General features: G+C 38.0%; 1 protein-coding gene, 2 long non-coding RNA genes and 1 pseudogene across 14 annotated transcripts in view; 2 read left to right on the forward strand and 2 right to left on the reverse strand.

Annotated features, from left to right (window-relative positions):
• Positions 1-21,575, forward strand: part of PELI2 (pellino E3 ubiquitin protein ligase family member 2) — a 194,595-nt gene extending 173,020 nt beyond the window's left edge. For all 11 annotated transcript variants that reach the window (XM_055538140.1, XM_055538141.1, XM_055538137.1 and 8 more), the window contains 3 exons: positions 1,901-2,098; positions 3,648-3,836; positions 16,834-21,575. In XM_055538140.1, the coding sequence (XP_055394115.1) occupies positions 1,901-2,098; positions 3,648-3,836; positions 16,834-17,400 (954 nt within the window). In that variant the 3' untranslated portion in view covers positions 17,401-21,575. The remainder of the gene's footprint in view (positions 1-1,900; positions 2,099-3,647; positions 3,837-16,833) is intronic.
• LOC129621572 (uncharacterized) lies at positions 594-3,690 on the reverse strand. 2 transcript variants are annotated; one of them, XR_008699452.1, is made up of 4 exons: positions 3,579-3,690; positions 3,025-3,148; positions 1,411-1,525; positions 594-962 (listed from the first exon to the last, which is right to left on the reverse strand). It is a non-coding gene; the product is annotated as an uncharacterized LOC129621572 (long non-coding RNA). The 2 variants fall into 2 exon arrangements; XR_008699453.1 differs by having other exon boundaries at positions 3,025-3,192; positions 3,579-3,689.
• Positions 3,710-16,482, forward strand: LOC129621569 (ribosomal biogenesis factor-like; annotated as a pseudogene).
• The window catches only part of LOC129621571 (uncharacterized), a 34,983-nt gene continuing 26,884 nt past the window's right edge, over positions 16,317-24,415 (reverse strand). Inside the window, exon 4 of the long non-coding RNA XR_008699451.1 lies at positions 16,317-16,463. This is a non-coding gene — a long non-coding RNA (uncharacterized LOC129621571). The remainder of the gene's footprint in view (positions 16,464-24,415) is intronic.

Here is a 24,415-nt window from a genome sequence, read left to right on the forward strand (position 1 = left end):
AGCTTTTAACAGAGCGTGAGAAATCTTTGCCCTCTTCCACGGAGGTGACAGAAATTAGGTCATGGCCTGTGTCTTTGTGAGAGCTCGGGGGTTTGTGTGATGACCTGCCAATTTTAGAACTTTTCACATTTTACTCCTGAGCGTCAATGGAATAGAGGTTCAGGACAGATTTGTTCCTGAGTTTGGCATAGTCTCCTGTGTACTTTCCTATATTTGTAAAATATTTTGCCGTGTATCTGTTACTTTTCTAATTAAAAAAACTAAAGTGAAATCAAACAGCAAGACAAATGTTGTATAATATCACTTATATGTAAAATATGAAAATAATTCAGAATCATAAAAGCAGAAATTAGAATGGTAGTTACAGGGGGTGCAGGATTGGGAGATGCTGGTCAGACACTGCAGGTTTCCAGCTGTGAGATGAGTAAGTTCTGGGTATGTAATAATACAGCATGGTAATCATAGTTAATAATACTGTATTATATACTTGAAAGTAGCTAAGGAGGGTAGTTTTAAAAAAAAAAAAGCCTGAAAAAATCAGAGCAGTCTGAATCAGTAGTTTCTGAGTTACACATCCAGCTTTTCAGTGAACCTAGCAGAGGGAAGATTCTGCAGCTTTAGAAAGATATAATCTAAATTTTATGTTGCCCTTTGTAAAAAGGTATATGTTTTCTAAACCTGAAATCCATATGTTTAGGATAAATGCATCTGTTTAAGTTTCAGTGAACCTGGTGTTTTAGTTTATTCCAAGAACATTTTAATAGGTTAAGAAATTAAGCATTGTTAAAAAAAAAGAGAAAATAGATGTCTGTTGTCTGTTCTTCACAATGCTTATGCTTTAGGTAGAATTTTGAGATCAGGATAAAGATACCTAGGAAATTGAATTTGGGGGCCTTATATATATATATGCACCTTGGAGCTCTGTGTGTTCCTTCCACTGACAGCTTCAGAATCAGTCACTGCTGTTAGGAGAGAACATTAATATCATGTTTAACAAGATATTGTTTACATATAAATTATTTTAAGACATATCTTTGGCATATATAACATTTATTACTGTTTCCTAGTTAGAGAGTCATAGAACATCATTACATAGACAATTTAGCATTTTGTCATGAGGACTTCCTTACCTGTAAAAAATATTTCCCAGGACACAGCAGTACCTGTCTTATTTGGATTTAGTGAATATGAAAAAGCTTTGTTGGAACTCTTAAGATCATGCTAATGAAGTATATTCTTTCTGGCAGCATTTAAACTTACCAAGGAAGTAAGCCAATAAAATATTATTGTCAGCTTTTTACACTTTGCCAGGATAATTCTTTAAAAATTCAAAAATTTTTAAACCTTTCATATGACTGTATTTCAAGCTTTGGGCTGACTTGTATAGCATTTTACACCGTTCTCACTTACATTGAGGAAGGGAAATACGCAGTGGGTCTCTCAAGTCTGGGGTAGGGCTGTGTGCTGTGCATGAGTCACAGGTGGATTCACTTAGTGTAAAACACCAGGCCCTGGAGTCTGGAGCCTGGCAAGAGTAGGGGAAATAGCGCTTTAGTTTGCTGGCTGCCTTTAGAATCTTTTTTTTTTTTTAATTTTTTTTTTTTCACTTGGAAATACAAGAGGGGAAAAAGGAATGATTTTCTATGACAGTAATAAATTTTCTGTTTGGGGTGAGATGTATTTTCTTCCAGAATAGAAAATGGAGCTTTTTTCTTAACATTTAAAATCGGATGGTTGGTTACCATAACATCTCCCTTAAACAAGAGAAGGAGCAGACTTAAGATTTTTTATTCTAACCTTCCTAGTAGAGATAATGAATAGTAAAGGATCCTGAACACTTATTTCATGTGATGAATATGGTGATATAGAGTGGATCATGAGTATAATTTGATTTATTTAGGTGGGCAGATCAACAGAAAGCCCTATCGACTTCGTCGTTACAGACACGATTTCCGGCAGTCAGAACAGTGATGAAGCGCAGATTACACAGAGCACCATATCCAGGTTTGCCTGCAGGATAGTCTGTGACAGGAACGAACCTTACACAGCACGAATATTCGCAGCCGGATTCGACTCTTCCAAAAACATATTTCTTGGAGTAAGTACTATTAATCAGTACACTGTTTCTAGAAAAACACCCATTATCATCATATATGTAATCCTTAATTGTGGCCAGACTATTTGCTTTGCAAAATGCTTCTGGTTTTAGATTTTTGAAATTTTCGTTTTCATGTAAAACTTATTGAAAATCTGAAAATAATATGGCAAATACAACAAGTAATGACCATTAACTATAAAATGTAGAGTGACTTCTTAAAAGTATGTATATTACCACATATAATATATTTATGGTAGATTTAAGGGGATTTATTTCAGAAGGAAAAACAAATGATCAGATCTAGGTAATTGGGGTTCAAAAGAAAATGTTGTTTATTTATTCATTCAAAAATTTGTTAGTGTTTACTTTGTTCCATATTGGCAGTTACAGACATGATATCACAAAGAACAAAACTAAAACAAAGACTAAAAATATCTCTCTTCATAGACTGTCCATGTAAATAAAAAACCCACAGTTGTAGTGAATATCCTGTTGTAATATAGTCCCTTTTTGAATCAAGGTATTTTTGCAGGGGAAAAAAAGCTCTCTTAAGATGGCTTGAATGGTAATAAAAAAGGGTCATCCCATATTACAAGAAATGCCCAGGAAGGCCAGCTGTAAGATTGGTTGATCCAGTGATTCTGTAATGTCAGGGGAGCCAGATTTATTCCATCTTGCCCTCTGGGCACACCAGTTTCCTCAGACGAGGTCCTGGTGTGGGTGAGATGGCTCCTGTACTTCCACACCCTCCCCACTCCCCGCAGCTTGACAACTTGCTGAAGAAGGGCAGCAAGGGCCGTATTTCTTCCTGGTCTCTTTTTAAAGAGCAACGAAATCTTTACAGGAAGCTTCCCAGAAGACTCACTTAGGTCTCACTGGTCAGAACTGTCACATGCCCACCCCTAAACCAGTCATAAGTGGCTTACCTTAATCAGATTTACCCAAGTCCTATGAACAGTATCTGGCTCTGTCCCCAAGAAAGAATGGCCAGGTGTCCAGTCTGCCGTTATATCCAGTCGCTTGTGCCTTCCACCTTTGATGATTTAAACACTGATCCGTATGGAAACAAAACACAGTGGCCACAACCTGTTGGCCTAATGTATTTTGAAATTTTGTTTGAAAAATTTTCACTTCCTTCTAGTACTTACCTGATAATGAGTTCATACAAAACATTTTTAGATAATAGGATGAAAGCACCGCACAAATAGAATTGAAGAATACGTACTGGATTCCTGAAATCACCTGGGGTTGTGGGGGTGGGGGGAATGTGGTTTGAAAAAGAATCTCTGAGGTAGAGGCCCAGACATCAGGTTTTCTTTTGTAAAAGCCCAAAATAAATATAATCTGTCTCCAGTTATAAATCATTCATCTATTCTTACACTTCCTTCATTTTCTCAGACTAATTGCATATTTTATCCTTCTGATTATTAGCTTTAAATAGAGAATGAAAATTGCTCACTTTCCTCCCCTCTGCCCTTACCCAGTATTTTGGAGAGATTCTAGAACCTTTTTGTGTTGAACATCATCTTTTCTGTGGTATGCTTTCCAGGAAAAGGCAGCGAAGTGGAAAAACCCCGACGGCCACATGGATGGGCTCACGACCAATGGCGTCCTGGTGATGCATCCGAGAGGCGGCTTCACTGAGGAGTCCCAGCCTGGGGTCTGGCGTGAGATCTCCGTCTGTGGAGATGTGTATACCTTGAGAGAGACCAGGTCTGCGCAGCAAAGGGGAAAGCTGGTAAGTGGACTTCACATACAAAAAATGCTTGAAACTACAAACACGTAACTTGAACACTGTCATTTTTCTCCCCTGAAATTCAAAACCTTTGTCTAGGTCTTAGGGTTGTGTTCCACTGACCCAGGAGAATAGGAATTTTCTCCGAAAATAAGAAGGAAATGGCCTTATTCACTGTCATGATTAAGCTTTTCCAATAGTGGAAGAAAATTACCTTTTGTTCCTAACTACATTAAAAGCATAATTCTATCGCTATACTTCACCATAAAATTCTGTTTAAATTCACTTTAAGAAAAATGAACTTATTTTAGTGTAAAACTTTACTAATTTGGAAAAATCCTGAGCAGTCTAAAACTAATTAGTGAAAATTATGAATTACAGAATTATTTACTAGACTTTCTGGGGACAAAAAAGATAATTAAGTTAGCTTTTTTTTTCTTGTTCATAATAAGAAATTATAGTTCCCTATATAATTCAGAGTTACAGTTTTACTTGAAATAGTTCATATACTACATTGACTTGGCATGTTAATATTTTTCCTATAAATATTACTGCTTATCCAAAATGCCCTAAAGCTGTTGGGTTTTTAACCCTTTCTTCTATGGAGAATCATTTTAACATCTTAAATAATAAGTTTTGGGTTTCTCATACTGCCATGGCTGTGTGGCACAGCACTAAAAGGTTCTCAGTAAATTTTCCACTCCAGTACTTTTAATTAATTGTTGGGTAGAAACTAGAACAAGAGAGAACAAGTGTTTTCTTTCAAACTACCAGGGAAATAATAATATAAATAATAGAGGATGTGATCTAGTTCACAGAGAAAGATGATATTTCTAAGATAGAAAAAAGAAGATGGGGGATTTTACAAAGCTGGTTTGCTATTCTCTACTGGATGTTTGTTTTTAGGGGATAATTATTTTTATTACTTGCTTACACCATTATTCAGCTGCAGGTATAGCTTCTGCCTTTTGTGATAAAATCCCAATCTTGGAGCATTATGACTAAAAATGAAAAGCACTTTCTATGAAAGCCAAACAAATTCAATAAACTTTGCTGAAATATGCTTCAAGAGATTGTAAATAGGAAAGACGATGTAAAATCTGTTTTTCAAAAAAAGTTTTGATCATAGGATAATTCTACACAAAACTGGGTTAGGATGGTCAAATGAGTTATTGATCATTATTAACAGCAACAGTAAGCAATCAGTGTATGTTGGCTGGGTGCAGACACTGCATTAAATGAGCTAATGTCTTAGAAATGTTAATCTGCACACCAGCCTTATCAGGGAAGTGGAATTATCCCCATTTTATGGATGAGGAAGGTATAGCATAGAGAGGTTGAATATTGCCCAGTCACAGAGTTAGAAGGTGGCAGCAAATGGGATTTTAAATCAGGAAGACCTGAGTTTAAATTTGAACTCCTGGCTTCTACTCAGTACCATCTTATAGGGAATCACACTTGGTTGGCACATAACAGGATAAGTTTCTTGCCAACTCTCATTCATGTATTTTGTTCAAAGATAGAAAGAACATGTAAAAATAACAACTAAGAGGGAAAACATGCTGCTGTTTGAGCAGTTACTACATATTAATAGTTCTGAAGTCAAGCCATAGTTCCAGGTCCTGATCTACCACTTAGCTCTACAGTTGTGAAGTGGTGACTTGACCTCTCTATACTTGGCCTCATATCCATGTAACTGGAATAATACTAGTACATACCCTTTAGAATTACTGTGAGAACTGAGTAAGAATGTAGCAGTGCTATACCCAGTCCCTAATTGGTTGCCATGACTAAGCAGGAGCTAAGGGCTGGGAATCTGATAATGACCAGGATGCCAGGGCTCTGCCCTCAAGGTGAGGCCACAAATCATTAGCATATTTGTGATCAGCACAGTCATAAGAAAGTACTGGAAGGCACAGGAGTCTCTCAGAGGGACAACTATCCTAGACATAGGAGTCAAAAATATGTGGAAAATAAGAGACCATAGACTCAAAAGTTACGTTATTTACCAAGAACTTCCTTGCAGGAAGAAAAAAGATTGTTTCACCTGGCTAAGGGGGCAGAGACAAGATGATAGAGTAGAAGAATATGAGCTCACCTCTTTGTATGAAAAGTGAAAATCACAATGAACTGTTAAACAGTCATCAACAACAACAAAATAAAACAACCCCCCAGAACCTACCACAAAAGATATCCTACATCCAGTGAAAAGGGAAGCCCCAGTGGAGTGGTAGAAGGGGCACAGGAGTAATAAAATCAAATCCAATACCCACTGGGTGGCTGTCCCACAAACTATATTGCACAGGTTCTCCCACAAGAGTGAGACTTCTGAGCCACACAGTAGGCTCCCCAGCCTGGGGTTCTGGCAACATGAGGAGGAGTCCCCACAGCATCTGGCTTTGAAGGCCAGTGGGCTTTGATCACAGGACTGGGGCAAACAGAATCTCCATTCTTGGAGGGCATACACAAGGTCTTGTGCATGTCAGGACCCGGGAGGCATTTGGGGGAGGGGGGAATGGGAAACAATGACCACTTAGGGGCCTGACTAGACCTACCTGCTGGTATCAAAAGAGTTCCTGTGTAGGGAGCAGCTGTGGCTCACTGTGGGGACAGAGACACTGGCAGTGGTAATTCTGAGGAGTACTCATTGGCATGAGCCCTCCTGAAGGCCGCCATTTTTTTCATGAAAACCTAGCCCCACCCAACAGCCTGTAGGCTCCATTGCTGGGATGCCAAACAACCAACAAGGTGGGATCACAGCCCTCCTCAGCCGGAGACAGGCTGCTTAAAGTCTCCTGAACACATAGCTGCCTGCTCAACATATCCCTTGACATGACCCTGTGCACCAGAGGGATAAAACCCAGCTCCACCCAGCAGTGGCCAGGAAGCAGTCCCTCCCACTAGGAAGCCTGCACAAGCCTCTAAGACCAGCCTTATTCACCAGGGGGTAGATAGCAGAAACAAGAACTACAACCTTGCATCTTTCAGAATACACACTACAATCACAGAAAGCTACACAAAATGAGCTGTCAGAGGGAGGAATATACCCCAGAGGAACAGATAAAACCCCAGAAGAACAACTAAGCGAAGTGGAGATCTACCCAAAACAATTCAGAGTAATGATAGTAAAGATGACCCAGGGATCTCAGAAAAAGAATGGAAGCACACACTAAGAAGATAAAAGAAATGTTTGACAAAGACCTAAAACAGAAGAACAATACAATAATTGAAATGAACAGTACAATAGAAGGAATCAGTAGAATAACTGAGTCAGAAAAATGAATCAATAAGCAGGAAGAATGGTAGAAATCAGTGCTGTGGGACAGAATAAAAAGAAATGAGGACAATCTAAGAGACCTCCAGGACAAAATTAAATGCACCAACATTCACATTATAGGGGTCCCAGATGGAGAAGAGAAAGGACTTGAGAAAATATTTGAAGAGATAGTAGCTGAAAACTTCCCTATCATGGGAAAGGAAACAGTCGCCTAAGTCCAGGAAGCACTGGAGTCCCAGGTAGAATAAACCCAGAGAGACATGCCAAGATACATAGTAATCAAATTAAAGACAAAATATTACCTTGAATATAAATGGATTTAAATGTATCTAACCAAAAAACAGATTGGCTGAATGGGTACAAAAACAAGACCTGTATATATGTTATGTTGTCTACAAGAAACCCACTTCAGACCTAGGACACATACAGACTTAAAGTGAAGAGATAGAAAAAGAAAGCTGGAGCAATACTCAACAGATAAAATAGACTTTAAAATAATGACTTTATAAGAGACAAGGAAGATCACTACATAATGATCAAGAGATCGATCTAAGAAGATATAACAATTATAAATATTTATATACCCAATATAGAAGCACCACAATACATAAAGCAAATGCTAACAACCATAAAAGGGTAAATCAACAGTAACCCAATAATAGTAGGGGACATCAACACCATATTTATACAATGGACAGATCTAGACAGAAAATAAGGAAATAAAACTTCAAATGACACAGTAGTCCACACTAGATTGATATTTATAGGAAATTCCACCTAAAAGCAGAATAGACTTTCTTCTCAAGCAATAGAATTAACATGGAACATTCTCCAAGAGAGATCCCACCTTTAATCACAAATCAAGCCTCAGTAAATGTAAGAAAATTGAAATCATATCAAGCATCTTTTCCAGTCACAATGCTATGAGATTAGAAATCAATCACAAGAAAAAGAAAACTGTAAAAAACACAAACACATGGAGGTTAAACACTACTAAATAACCAAGAAATCACTGAAGAAATAAAAGAGGAAATTAAAAAATACATAGAAACAAATCACAATGGAAGCACAACAATCCTAACTCTGTATATTACTGTGTTAGTTGCTCAGTCATGTTCAACTGTTTGCAACCCCATGGACTGTAGCCCACCAGGCATCTCTGTCCATGGAATCATCCAAGAAAGAATACTGGAGTGGGTAGCCATTCCCTTCTCCAGGGCATCTTCCTAACTGAGGGATCAAACCTAGGTCTCCTGCACTGCTGGAAGATTCTTTACTATCTGGGCCAACAGCAAAAAGCAGTCCTAAGAAGGAAGTTAACAACAATTTAATCTCACCTCAAGAAACAGGAAAAATCTCAAATAAACAATCTAACCTTACACCTAAAGCAACTGAAGAAAGAAGAACAAAAGCAAACCCCAAAGTTACTAGAAGGAAAAAAATCATAAAGATCAGAGCAGAAATAAATGAAATAGAGAAAAAGAAAATAATATCAAAGATAAATAAAACTAAAATTTGGTTCTTTGAGGAGATAAAATTTATAAACCTTTAGCCAGAATCATCAAGAAAAAAGGAGAGGATTCAAATCAGTGAAATTAGAAATGAAAAAGAAGAAATTACAACTGACGCTGCAGAAATGCAAAGATCTTAAGCGACTATATTGGATAACCTGGAAGAACTGTACAAAACAACTTTCCAAGACAGAACTAGAAAGAAATAGAAAATATAAACAGACCAATCACAAGTAATGAAATTGAAAGTGTAATTTAAAATCTTCCAACAAACAAAAGTCCAGGACCAGAAGGCTTCACAGGGAAATTCTATCAAGCATTTAAAAAAGAGCTAACACATCCTGCTCAAACTCTTCCAATAAACTGCCGAGGAAACAACATCCCAAACTCATTCTACAAGGTGACCATCACCCTGATACTAAAACCAAAGATATCACAAAAAAGAAAATTACAGACCAATATCACTGACATAGACACAGAAATTTGCAACAAAATACTAGCTAACAAAATATAACAACAAATTAAAAGGATCACATCATGATCAAGTGGGATTTATCCCAAGGATGCAAGGATTCTTCAATATATGCAAATCAACCAATGTGATACACCATATTAACAATTAAAGAATAAAAACCATACGCTTATCTCAATAAATGTATAAAAAGCTTTTGACAAAATTCAACACCCATTTATGATAAAAAAAAAAAAAAGAAAACTCTCCAGAAAGTGGGCATAAGGAGAACCTATCTCAACATACTGCAGCCATGAAATTAAAAGATGCTTGCTTCTTAGAAGGAAAGCTATGACAAAACCTAGACAGTGTATTAAAAAGCAGAGACATCACTTTGGCAGCAAAGGTTCATATAGTCAAAGCTATGGTTTTTCCAGTAGTCATGTACAGATGTGAGAGTTAGAACATAAGGAAGGCTGAGCACTGAAGAACTGATACTTTTGAATTGTGGTTCCGGAGAAGACTCTTGAGAGTCTCTTGGAGAGCAAGGAGATCAAACCAATCAGTCCTAAAGGAAATCAACCCTGAATATTCATTGCAAGGACTGATGCTAAAACGCCAATATTTTGGCCACCTGACATGAGAAGCCGGCTCACTGGAAAAGACTGATGCTGGGAAAGATTGAAGACAAAAGAAAAAGAGTGCAGCAGAGCATGAGATGTAGATAGCATCACTGATTCAATGGACATGAGCATACTACAGTCCATGGGGTCATAAAGAGTTGGACATGACTTAGTGGCTGAACAACAACAAACCTCAACATAATAAACCCCATATGCAACAAACCCGCAGCAAACATCATTCTCAATGGTGAAAAATGAAACCATTTCCTCTAAGTTCTGGAACAAGACAAGGCGTCCACTCTCACCACTGTTATTCCACATAGTTTTGGAAGTCCTAGCCACAGTAATCAGAAGAAATAGAAATAAAAGGAATACAAATTGGGAAAGAAGTAAAACTGTCACTGTTTGCAAATGACATGATAACTGTACACAGATAATCTTAATGATGCATCTGAAAACTGTGCTCATCAATGAATTTGGTACAGCTGCAGGGCACAAAATTAATACATAGAAACTTATTGCATTCCTATACATTAACAATGAAAGAGAACAAGAATTTAAGGAGACAATGCCATAACCACTGCAACAAAAAGAATAAAATACCTAGAAATAAACCTACCTAAGAAGGCAAAAGACTGTACTCAAACAATAAAGCACTGATGAAAGAAACCAAAGATGACACAGATGGAGGGATACACCATGTTCTTGGATAAAAGAATCAATATTGTGAAAATGACTATACCACCCAAAGCAATCTACAGATTCAATGCAATCCCTATTAAGTTACCAATGGCATTTTTAACAGAATTAGAACCCCCAAAATTTACAATTTGTATAGAAACTCAAAAGACCCTGAATAGCCAAAGCAATCTTGAGAAAGAAAAGTGGAACTGGAAAAATCAAGCTCCCTGACTTCAGACTATACTGTAAAGCTACAGTAATCAAGACAATATGATACTGGCACAAAAACAGAAATATAGATCAATGGTACAAGATAGAAACCCAAAGATAAACTCACAAACTTGTGTTACCCAATCTGTGACAAAGGAGGTAAGAATATACAATGGAGAATAATTTCTTCAATAAACTAGTCCTGGGGAAAACCAGGCGGCTACATGTAAAAGAATGAAATGAGAACATTCTTTTAACACCATATTCAAAAATAAACTCAAAGTGAATTAAAGACCTAAATGTTAGATTAGACACTATAAAACACACAGAGGAAAATATAGGAAAAACACTCTTTGATATAAATCACAGAAAGATCTTTTTTGACCTACCTCCTATAATAAAAATTAAAACAAAAGTAAACAAATAGGACCTAATTAAACTTAAAAGCTTGTGGACAGCAAAGGAAATGATAAATAAGATGAAAAGATAACCCTCAGAATGGGAGAAAATATTTGCAAATGAAGCAACTGACAAAGACAGTTGCTTTGGAGGATTAGTCTCCAAAATAAGCAGCTCATGCAGCTTAATATCAAAACAAAAAACAACCCAATCAAAACACAGGAAGACCTAGATAGACATTTCCTCAAAAATGACATACAAATGGGAAAGAGGCTCATGGAAAGATGCTCAACATCACTAATTATTAGAGAAATGCAAATCAAAACTACAATGAAGTATCACCTCACACTGGTCAGAATAGCCATCATCAAAAAAAAATCTACAAACAATAAATGCTAGAGAGGGTGTGGAGAAAAGAGAACGTTCTTGCAGTGTTGGTAGGAATGTAAATTGAACAGCCATTATGGAGAACAATATGGAGGTTCCTTAAAAAACTAAAATTAGTTTGTCATATGATCCAGCAATCCCACTACTGGGCATTCACCCTGAGAAAACCATAATTCAAAAAGAATCAAGTACCCTAGCGTTCATTGCAGCACTGCTTACAATAGAAAGGACATAGAAGCAACCTAAATGTCCATCAACAGATGAATGGATAAAGAAGACATGGTACATATATGCAATGGATTATTACTCAGCCATAAAAAGGAATGAAGTTGGGTCATTTGTAGAGATGTGGATGGACCTAGAGTCTGTCATACAGAGTGAAGTCAGAAAAACAAATATTGTATAGTAATACATATGTGTGGAATTTAGAAAAATGGTCCAGGTGAACCTATGAGCAGGGCAGGAATGGAGGCACAGACATAGAGAACACACATGTGGATGCAGGGGGGTGAAGGGGAGGGTTTGATGAATTCGGAGATTAGTAATGACATATATACACTACCATGTGTAGAACAGATAGCTAGTGGGAACCTGCTGTATATCACAGGGAGCTCAGCTTGTTGCTCTGTAATGACATAGATGGGTGAGATAAGGGAGTGGGAGGAAGGTCCAAGAGGGAGGGGATATATATATATCACATGATTCACGTCCTTGTACAACAGAAACTAACACAATATTGTAGAGCAATTGTAGACAATTAAAAAAAGGAGAAAAGGGGGAGATTATTAAATTATTAAAATCACAAATGAAAACGGAGAAATTACCACCACACCACAGAAATACAAAGGATCAAAAGAGACTACTATATGCAACTATATGCCAGCAAAATGGATAATCTAGAAGAATTGGACACATTCTTTAAAAGGTACACTCTCCCAAAACTAAACCAGGGAAAAATAGAAAAAAAATGAACAGACCAATTACCAGTGCAGAAATTGAGTCAGTAATTTTAAAACTTCCAAGAAGCAAAAGACCAGGACCAGATGGCTTCACAGGTGAATTCTACCATTTAGAGATGAGTTAATACTTATCCTTTTGAAACATTCCAAAAAATTGCAGAGGAAGGAACACTTCTGAATTCATCCTCTGAGGCCACCATTACCCTGATTCCAAAACCAGATAGATATCATACATGCAAAAAGAAAACCACAGGCAAATATAATCAATACAGAGGCAAAAATCCTGAACAAAACACTAGCAAACCTACTCCAACAATACAGTAAAAGGATCATACACTATGATCAAGTGGGATTTATATCAGGGATGCAAGAATTTTTCAATATCAGCAAATCGGTCAGTGTGATATACCACATTAACAAACTGAAGAATATAAATCATATGATCATCTCAAAAGATGCAGAAAAAGCTTTTGATAATAGTCAACATCCATTTTGGATAAAAACGCTTCAGAGAGTGACCACAGAAGGAACATATCTCAACGTAATAAAGGTGATATATGACAAACCCACAGCTAACATCACACTCAACAATGAAAAGCTGAAAGTATTTCCTCTAAGATCAGGAATAAGACAAGGAGGTCCACTCTCACCACTTCTATTCAGCATAATTTTGGAAGTCCTAGCCACAGCAATCAGAATAAATAAATAATGGAATCAAAACTGTAAAAAAAGTAAAACTGTCACTGTTTGAAGAGGACATGATTCTGTACATAGCAAATCCTTAGCATCCTAAGATGGCTACTAGAAAACTACTACAGCTCATCAGTGAATTTGTAAAGTTGCAGGATACAAAATTAATGCATAGAAATCTGTTGCATTTCTATACACTAACAACAAAAGATTAGAAACAGAAATTAAAGAAACAATTCCATTTATCATCACATCAAAAGAATAAATCTACCTAAGGAAGCAAAAACCTATATTCTAAAAACCATAAGACACTGATGAAAGAAAACAAAGATGATACAGACAGATGGAAAAGTATATCATGTTCTTGGATTAAAAGAATCAATATTATGAAAATGGCCATACTAGCCAAGGCAATCTCCAGATTTAATGCAATCTCTATCAAATTACCTATGGCATTTTTCATAGAACTAGAAATCTTTATGGAAACACAAAAGACTGTAAATAGTCAAAGCAATCTTGAGAAAGAAGTACAGAGCCAGAGGAATCAGTTTCCCCATCTTTATACTACAAAAGTACAGTCATAAGAACAGTATGGTACTGGTGCAAAAACAGAAATATACATCAATGAAACAAGACAGAAGGTCCAGAAATAATCTTAGGCACCTATGGTCAATTAATCTATATCAAAGGAGACAAAACTAGATGATGGAGGAAAAATATTCTCTTTTATAAATTGTTTTGGGAGAACTGAACAGCTACATGTAAAATAATGAAATTAGAACATTCTTTAATACCATACACAAAATAAACTCAAAATGGGTTAAAGACCTAAAAGTACAAAACTCTTGCAGGAAAACATAGGCAGAACACTGACAAAAATCATAGCAATATTTTTTTCAGCACTGTCTCCTAGAATAACAAAAATAAAAACAAAAATAAACAAATGGTACCTAACTAAACTCAAAAGCTTTTGCACAGCCAAGAAAATCATAAACAAAATGACACAATCCATAGAATGGAAGAAAATATTTGTAAATAATGCACCCCACAAGGAATTAATCTCCAAAATTTACAAACAGCTCATGAAACTCAATATTAAAAAAAAAAAAAATCAAAAACTGAGCAGAAGACATTTCTCCAAAGAAGACAGACCAATGGCAAACAGGTACATGAAAAGATGTTTACCATCACTAATTATTAGAGAAATGAAGATCAAAACAAAAATGACATATCACCTGAGACCAGTCTGAATGGCCATCAAAAAATCCACAAACAGTACATGCTGGAGAGGATGTAGAGGAAAGGGAAGGAACTCTCCTACAGTGTTGATGATGTGAAAATCAAAGTGTTAGTCCCTTAGTCATGTCTGACTCTCTGCGACGATGAACTGTAGCCCGCCAGGCTCCTCCATCCATGGGATTCTCCAGGTAAAAATCTAAGAGAGTTATGTGATTCAACAATTCTACTTCTGAGCATACATCTAGAGAAATTCATGATTTGGAAGGATACATATACCCCAGTGTTCACTGCAGCACTGTTTACAATAGCCAAGACATGGAAACAATCTAAATGTCAACAGATGAATGGATAAAGAAGCTGTGGTTTGAGATGGTGTCACCTGGAACTTGAGCCAACTGCACAAGGGTACTGGCGGTCTGGTGAGAGACCATGGCCAAGAACAAACTAATAGGGCCGAAGTCTAGGAATGTATTCCACATAGCCAGCCAAAAAAGCTTTACGGTTAAAAATAAAGCAAAACCAGTTGCCCCTAATCATAAGAAGATAAACATTGCGAATGATGAAAAAGTTACCAGAGTGAATAAAGCTTTTGTAGATAAAGAAACTTGCAAACTTCTCCAAAGGCCTTTCCCTTGAACCTCTGCAGAAACAGCTGATTTGTCAGCAATGTCATGAAAACAGCAGTTAATGTTGATGAAGCTACAAGATTAATGGCTCAGCTGTAATACACTGGTGATGCATCAGATTTCCCCAAAAGACCAATAAATTAAACATTTTATAAAAAAGAGAGATGTACATATATACAGTGGAATATTACTTAGTTCTTAAAAAGAATGAAATAACCTCATTTCATTGCAAGATGTCTAGACTTGGAGATTATCATACTAACTGAAGTAAGTAAGAAGAGAAAGAGAAATATCATGATATTCTATTACATGAGGAATCTTTTAAAAAGTGATACAAATGCCCTTACTTACGAGACGAACAAACTCACAGAAGTAGAAAACACACCTGTGGTTACCAAATGGGAAAGGTAGGGGGAGGGACAAATTGGGAATTTGGGATTGACATAAACACACTACTATATTTAAAATAGATTAACCAACAAGGACCTACTGTATACCACAGGGAACTCTGCTCAATATTCTGTAATAACCTAAATGGGAAAAGAATTTTGGGAGGGATGTTCAAGAGGGAGGGGACATAAATATACCTATGGCTGATTAATGTTGATGTTTGGTGGAAACCAATACAAATTGTAAATCAATTATCCTTTAATTAAAAATAATTTTTAAAAGAATAGATATATATGTATGTATCACTGATATAAACAAAAAGCAGTGAATAAAAAGTAATCATAAGGGGTGAAAAAAATGTGACCCAAACTCCAATTTATTACCCCAGCAGTGTTCTTCTTACCCAGTTTCATGCAGAGATGAAACCTCCCCTGAGAATTATCTGTTGTCAAGAGACAAGGGAGACTCCTGACATCTAGCAAGAAGGGAGGAGATCAGGAGGTGTTCAGGGGGGCAGTGGAGTGAGGAGAGAGATTCAGCAACTTAAAGGCTATTGAAAACCTGTCTCTGTGTTTTTCCTGTAAAATATTAAGATCTATCATTTTGTTGGGATTTTACCTTTTTCTAACAGTATTTGATACTTCATTAGGGAAGGACTGCTTTCATTATTAAAGGACAACTTCTGGGCAAAGTGCCATCCAAGTAAGCCTTGAATGATGAGTGGGAGTTTGCCAGGCCCTGGGGTAGACTAGGATGGGGTGAGCCCGGACAGAGAATTCTAGGCAGAGGGGACTCATGCACGTGCCAGAGGGCAGTTCACCTGAGTGCATCCATAGAGCGCAGGTGGCACACGGAGGCAGGGATGAGGCTTCTGTGGACCGTGTCTAACTGCTGCGGTGTCAGCTGTTACTCAGTCCTGTGAGCACTTGGTGTGTAGCACTGCCAGTCTTTTAAATAATGTTCTGAAGCTCACAGTAAATGTTTCTGCTTCAAACCTTAGCAATGCAGGATAAATGATAGATCGTGTGAAGCTAAAGGTCACCAGGAGTCACTGGCAGCAGTGACGTGTTTATTGCAAGGCCCACCAAGGGTCTTCTGAATTGACTGTGGTCGAAATCAGCATAAGTCTTCACCAGATGAACCAGTTGGACATCTCCTATGCCTTATGAGACCAAGGAGGTGTTGTGCTATTGAAGAAAAATAAAAATCAAAGAAGACTTGTGAAGTTTGTTAAAATAACCACTACAATTACAACCACAGTAATTACCCTCCAATTAAAATAATTTTTTTAAAAGAAAAGTAAACCACTCCATTAATTGAACATGTAAAAGTAAGTGTATTCAAGCTCGTGCCTTTATTATGTATCACATATATGATTTATATCCAATGTTCAGATGAGGAAAGGGAGGTTCAGAGGGGCTAGTTACCCTCCTAGTTTTCAAGGAGGCTGTGAGATAAACTGCCCCGTTTTTATTTCATAGCTGATCTTTAAGAGGAAAGAACACAGTGAGATTTGCCAATTTTTGCTTTAAAAAGACATGTCTGTCAAACTTGTAGGTGGAAACTGAGACCAACGTCCTGCAGGATGGCTCCCTTATCGACCTGTGCGGGGCCACCCTGCTCTGGAGGACGGCAGATGGCCTCTTTCACACCCCAACCCAGAAGCACATCGAAGCCCTGCGGCAGGAGATCAATGCGGCGCGGCCACAGTGTCCCGTGGGGCTCAACACCTTAGCCTTCCCCAGCATCAACAGAAAAGAGGTGGTGGAGGAGAAGCAGCCCTGGGCGTACCTCAGCTGCGGCCACGTGCACGGCTACCACAACTGGGGCCATCGCAGCGACACGGAGGCCAACGAGAGGGAGTGTCCCATGTGCAGGACTGTGGGCCCCTACGTGCCGCTCTGGCTCGGCTGCGAGGCGGGCTTTTACGTAGACGCGGGACCGCCCACTCATGCTTTCACCCCTTGTGGACACGTGTGCTCAGAGAAGTCTGCGAAATATTGGTCTCAGATCCCGCTGCCTCACGGAACTCACGCCTTTCATGCCGCCTGCCCTTTCTGTGCCACACAGCTGCTTGGGGAACAGAACTGCATCAAATTGATTTTCCAAGGTCCAGTTGATTGATGCCCTCAGGAGCCATCAACGACTTTATTAACAAGTTACTGTGAAGATTTTGCCACTAACTCTAGATTTTACCTTTTTATAATGCCGTTTATTCGGGGGAGGGGGGGTCGTGAAGCTAGGAAGAAAGAGGGGCACAGTGATGAAACATGCCAGGCGTTGACCATAAAAGTGGTGTGTTGCATGCTCAAAACAGCGGCATCATCATTGAAGTGTGCTTGATTAAACCGTAATACCTTTGTAACAATTGGATTTAAAATGCCATGCTTTCATTTCAACCTTGGGGTTTCTTTGGTAAACTGGGACAGGAGTTGAAATCCTATTTTAAAACTCCAGAAGAAATGTATTCAAAAAAGTTGTTGGCTCTTAATTGCAGCCTTCGGTGCTGTGTGGTATAGGTTTTAGTCATGCCATGTCTGGAAATACTTAACAGATTAGAATCTGACTAGATGCCAAAAGAGTGGCTCTGTAAGATGATGTTGGGGACAGGAGACCTTAAGTACAGGTGGTTGTTTTGAAATCTGGGGCTTTTTAAATTTTTCTTTTGAGGGGAGGGAATATGTTGTCATTATTATTATTTTTTTTAACTTCAGTGGAATTTAATTACTTTATACACACATTCATCAAACCCCTTGGCATTTCAAACAAAGAATTTTCTATAACTTTTTGGTCTGCCTTTTGTTATTTTTGATCTGCCATGGTCTGTGTCCCTGACACTCATCTTGCATGGGTAGAACTATTTGGTTGATTAAAATGTAACAACTCTTATTAAACATTCATTAAATGAGGGTGATTATTGCAGCAGGAAACATGGCCCAGGTTATGTAATATCAAGTTCATTTGCTTACCGAATAATTGAAGAGTGATTAGAAATAAGGTTTTACTCTTTAAAACCACTTGTTGGGGTTTCCTAAGTTTTTCTTAAGAAAGCCAAAATTCTGTGAACTTAAAAGCAACATATTACAACGATGCAGTCAGTTTTGTCTGCTCCCCTTCTGCCATCTGTCGCCTTCCACTGCAGCTTACAGAGCCCTGTAAGTTTTGAAAATGTTTGCAAATCAAACTAAATTTAAATGTAATCATTAGATACACAACACCAAGTGGTACATCTGCAGAGAGCATTTGAAATTCCTGATTTCGAGAGAGCAAATGAGTGTTTATTGAGGGATAATTAAATCAGAATTTCATATGAGCTCCACCAGCCCTCTCTGTTAGTTTCATTTCATTTTTGAATAATAATTCTTGGATGTTCGTTCTCTGTGCTCGGTACCAGTGTATCACCATTCCCAAGATGCAAAGATCCTTCAGGATATGCCCCTGCCAGAGCTGGCTGGGATGAAAGCTTCCTGCCACATGGAGCAACTGTGTTTAAATTAACATCCTCTTAAATTGACCATTGCAGATTCGTGCCGCATTTTTTTAACCTTTGTAAAGATATATAATTTATATGATTCTAATATACTGTATTCCTGTTCTAATTGGATTTTTCCATGGTTTGCCTGCTAGCAAATATTTTGCCTATTTTCACTTGTTCTAACCCATTTTGAAAGCCCTTTTCCTTAACATGATAAGATCTATTCATCTTGATTGCTGCTGCTTAAGTTGATTTAATATATAAAAAGTTCAGCCTCTAAGTTTTCAAATAGCTTTACTTCTTAGTGGAGATTATTGTTTATGATGAGGTAGTTTTGTTTTGGTAATTTTTAAGTGCTGTGAAAATCCAACAACAGTCCTCTTATTGATAGCTTACTGTATTCTGTATAGCTTGCTCAACCTGCAGATAGAGAATGAAACAAAAAAATGAAATTGCCCAGAATATCGAATGCCTTTTGACATACCCAGAGTCTCCCATGGTTAGCTTTTACTAATGTAATCTGTGCCGCTTTAGGCTCCACAAAATGATGCAGGAAGCACACAGTCCCTTTTCTTGCCATATGAAGAAAGTGATTTGAGGAGTCTTGATACCTTAAAAAGCATCTTGTAAGATAAATAGGTAATATCTAGCCTTTCTAGATGCAAGACTATCAAAAACTTTTTTTTTTTTCCAAAAAGTCACCATCTGATATAATTTTATATTTCAAGGACTATAGTAGTTAAAGTGTAGTACTTCTGCATCAGCCTATGCTGATGCCCCAAAATAGTTATGTTCCAACTTGAAAGCTTTGACTTTTAGTAAACTTGGGTAAAAGATTCCAAGCTCTTGGAAGGGGTAACAGTGACCCACCCTCTGCTAGTGCCACCCACATCTTTTCTTCTGACTTCCAAGTGAGGTTCCCTTTCCCCTGCCTGGGGAACCACAGCCAGGTCACACCTCTGTAGAATGAAGCCAGGCTCATCCTGGCCACTTCCAGTACGATCTGCTAACATTGATTAATGAGACTCCCCCTACCCCCCCATATTTGAGAGCAATTTCATTTGTGAGAATAAAGAACTCTAGCTCAGAATAGAGTCATATAGTTCAGAAAAGGTAACTTCTCAGAGGTCATGCCTGTTGTTATGTCTTGCTTGACATCACATTCAAGGACAAATCCCACTTCCCAGGTGTACACATAGGAAATTGCAGACCAATTATCCTGATCTCAGCCTGACCAAAATGCCTTTTGTGACTACATTTCCAGAAAAACCCCAGTGATGTATTCCCATAGTTTTCCACCCACCACGCCCCCCCCCAGTTGTTTATGCCAGTTTATTACCAAAAAAGAAGAAGAAAAAGAAAAAACAAAGTTCAGAGTTAATGGGATACAACTCTGAATATTTTTCTAGCCTGGAATTTTTTTTTTATTATCACTAATCGGTGCTGCCAGGTCACGCATGCTGCAACTCTACATTTTCCTTATTTGGTTTCACTTTTTGCAAGAAGGGCTACAGTTCACATGGCAGAGTAAGTATTATGCTTTCTGGGGTTTTTTTTTCCTAACTGTAGCCCAAAAGAATTAAAGTCTTTTAATATAAATAGCATATTTATCATTCCTTGATAGTTAATTATAGAGTTTGGTACCTTTGTGCCTCAGGGAAGCCACGTGACATAACTGGTTATAGAATTTCAGGGTTAGGGTTTAAAGAAAGGAGAAAGCCATTGGAAAAATGATGGGCTCCATTAAGGAGACTAATGAATCTGGATGCAGAAATATGCCAAGAACTGGCATACATGTGATTGTAGTAGAATTTATTTCCAGGATCAGTAGGGAAATTATTTTTAAGTTATTACATCTACTATATTATCAAAGTTGAGGAGAACTCTTTTCTTCATAAAGCTTCAGTGCTTTATTTTTGCTTACATTAAAAAAAATTTTTTTTCAACCCCTGCTGTTTGGGAGCTCAGTATTGTTATTTGGGCACTTTTTGAGAGTTTAAAAAGGAGCATGTTTTCTCCTTAATTTAAGTGTAACATAGGTTATAGAGTTGTTACCTGCGGTTCTATGATTTTGATCAATGTTCCTTTTTAAATCCATTCTGTTCTTTGGATTGAAAGGATATATGATCACAATGTTGTTAATGCTGGCTAAAAAACACTTGTCAGCTTCATGCAATCCTGCTTTTTAACAGTGGAATTTCTGATAGACAAACGACAGAATCTTGATTTTAAGCCGGATCCAGCTCTGTTCTTTTGGCTGTAGCTCTTACATCCCCACAGTTTAGCCTTCATGGGCAGAGGGTATGAAGTTCCTCCTTGAGTGCTAGGAGAGCATGGCTCTGTTATCATTTCTTTATGACCCAGTCAAAGACCAGTAAGACAACTCCAGAACCTTTTTAAAAGAATGTAAGCATTATTGAAGCAGTAAAACAGAAGGTTCAGTATTTCTTTTTAGTAAAACTAATATCCTCTCAAGTTTTCACCCTTATGCAGAATCCCTAGAGGAAGATAGGGAAAAGCAAATATTTTTCCAGTTCTACTTAACTATTTCTAAACAAACAAAAACTCGATGAAAGGGAAGTTGTTTCTTTTTAGCTGAGATGACAGATTGTTTCTCTGTATTAAATAGTCTAGAAGCTAAGAGGGTGGTCATATTTACCATGTATAGTGTTATGAGCAGTTAAATTTTATGGATATATTTGTAAAACTGTTCTTTTATATTTCATGTCAAATTCAAAAGTTTATTTCTTCACTATTGTATCTGTGGAAATACAAGCCATTTTACAGGAAAAAATCTTCAAAAACTATTAAATGGATCTCTGTATCTTTGTGAGTCATTGTCTTTATCAGACCATTCAGTAGGAAGTAGATATAAAAGTAGACTTGACTTCTGCATTTTTCAAACTTTCAGGTTGATCCCAAACAGTTGAGCTGATCATTGTTTTATATTCTGCACAATACCTATTTAAATCTAGATTTATGAGAACAATTCAGTGGGGAAAGAAGAGTATTTAACAGATGAAGCTGGGATAACTAGATATTCACATGCAAAAGAATGAAGTTGGACCCCTTCCTCACACAGTATACAAAAATTAACTCAAAATGGACAGAGCAAAAACTGTAGAAGAATAAACCTTTGTGACCTTAGTCATTGAGTTCTTAAACATCAAAAACACAAGCATCAAAAGAAAATAAATTGGACTTCAAAACTAAAATATTTTGTGTTTCAAAGGACACTGTCCTTTACACTTTGTCAAAAGTAAAAAGACAACCCATACAATGGGAGAAAATATTTGGAAATCATATCTAATAAGGAAATAGTATCCAGAACACCTGGAGATCTCATAACTCATCAAGAAAAGGACAGATGGCCCAGTTTAAAAATGGTCAAAAGATTTGAATAGGTATTTTTCCAAAAAAGATACACAAATGACCAATAAGCATGTATAGATAACCAGGAATATTAGGTATCAGAGAAATCCAAGTGAAAAACCAGAAAAATACCACTTCATACCCACTGTGAGAGTAGCAAGGGAAGAACAGAATCTGACTCCTTGTTGGATTTGTTTTACTTTAGCCTTTGCTCTCCATTGGTTTTGTTACTATAATCACTGAAAGGATGCTGTCTGTAAGCTGTAAGCATACATAATGGCCTGCCTCTCTGCCTGAAATGGGAAACCTGCCCCTCTGCCTCAAAGTTTAACTAAGGTGCCTTTGTTCAGCTCACAGGGAGACATTCTGACCCTGCCCACTTGTGAAAGGTTGCAGGAAAAAAAAGTTATCCCGGCCCCTCCCCACTGCTGGCTAATCCAGGAGATATTCTGCAAGGCTTATGGCATTTTTTACTTCCTCACCTTGTCCCTCTCTCTGTTCTACAAAAGATACTAGCATCCAGACCCTGATAAGACTAGAAACACTTGTCTGCCATCTTCTCAGATGCCCGGCTTTTCAAATAAAGTCACTGTTCTGTTCTATTCCTTGTCTCAATACCTCACCTCCTGATTATTTGCCTGTCATGCGGCAAAGAGACCAAGCTTGGATTTGGTAACAATAGCTAAAATCAGAAAGACAGTAACAAGTGTTCAGAGTGTGTTGAAAAATTGGAATTTTCATGCACTGTTGGTAGAATTATAAAAATGGTACCTGGTGGCTCAGATGGTAAAGAATCTGCCTGCAATGCGGGAGACTAGGGTTCCATCCCTGGGTTGGAAAGATCTCCTAGGGAAGGGAATGGCCACCCACTCCAGTGTTCTGGCCTAGAGAATCCCATGAACAAAGGAGTCTGGCAGGCTATCGTCCATGGTTTTGCAAAGAGCTGAACATGACTGAGCGACTTAAGCACTCACACAGCAGCCATTTTGGAGCTAACAGTTTACAGCTCCTCAAAATGTAAAATAGTTACCCTGTGACCCAGCATTTTCACTCCTGAAAAGTGAAAGTGACTCAGTCGTGTCCAGCTCTTTGTGACTCCATGGACTGTCCATGGAATACTCCAGGCCAGAATACTGGAGTGGGTAGCCTTTCCCTTCTCCTGGGGATCTTCCCAACCCAGGGATCACACCCAGGTTTCCTGCATTGCAGGTGGATTCTTTACCAGCTGAAACACAAGGGAAGCCCAAGAATACTGGAGTGGGTAGCCTGTCCCTTCTCCAGTGGATCTTCCCAACCCAGAAATCAAACTGGGGTCTCCTGCATTGCAGGAGGGTTCTTTCTCAACTGAGCTATCAGGGAAGCCCTATTTTCATTCTTAGTGTGTACCAAAGAGAATTGTGAAACTAAGCCAGGACCCTGTGGGCTCTCCGGGGTATAGATCTTTCTTTTCATGTCCCCAGTTTATAGTTTGTAGGAAAGAGGCTTTGTTCAGCCTGCCCTGAGTTCCAAAGGGTGGATTCAGACTGTTGCTAATCAGAAAAGGGAGGGGCTGCAGAAACAAAGGAGCAGTCAAGAATCAGTAGTGCAGTAACATGGCAGGGTCCTGGTTCCTCCTCAAGGAATAGACACAACAACATATCTTTGAGTTCTTCTCAGGAACTAAGGCCCCCACTACTCAGTTGGGGACTAAGGTATCTATCCTCTATCCCCCACCCAGATGGAGGATGGTAACTTACAGCTGAGCCAAGATTCCTGGAACACCACCTTATTACCTCACTACCAACAAATCACACCCCGCAGCACTCACCTGAAATTATGCCTATAAAATCTTGTCCCCAGAAGCCACCAGAGAACTCAGGAGTTTTATTTTCTTTTATCATGAGCCACCCTGTCCTCCTTGCATGGTCGTGCAGCAGAACTGTCTCTGCTCCAGATTCTGATGGTTTGGTTTGTCTGGCTCACTGTGCATCATGCACACGAACTTGTGTGGGCTAACAGTAGTGACCACAGTTGCACAACTCTGAATATACAAAAAGCAACTGAGTTTTATACTTTTAAGGGGTGACTTATGATATGTGAATTATATATCAAAACTAATTTTTAAAAGATATATACTGAATTCAGAGATGTTAGAAAAATGTGATTCCTAGAATTGACTATAGTAGCATATAGCAAAGGAAACCATAAATAAAAAATAAAAACAACCTGCAGACTGGGAGAAAACATTTGCAAAGAACGCAATGACAAGGGGTTGATTTCCAAAATATACAAATAGCTTCTACAACTCAACAA

Source organism: Bubalus kerabau, chromosome 10 (assembly GCF_029407905.1).
Source record: "Bubalus kerabau isolate K-KA32 ecotype Philippines breed swamp buffalo chromosome 10, PCC_UOA_SB_1v2, whole genome shotgun sequence".
In the NCBI taxonomy this organism is placed as follows: Eukaryota; Metazoa; Chordata; class Mammalia; order Artiodactyla; family Bovidae; genus Bubalus; species Bubalus kerabau.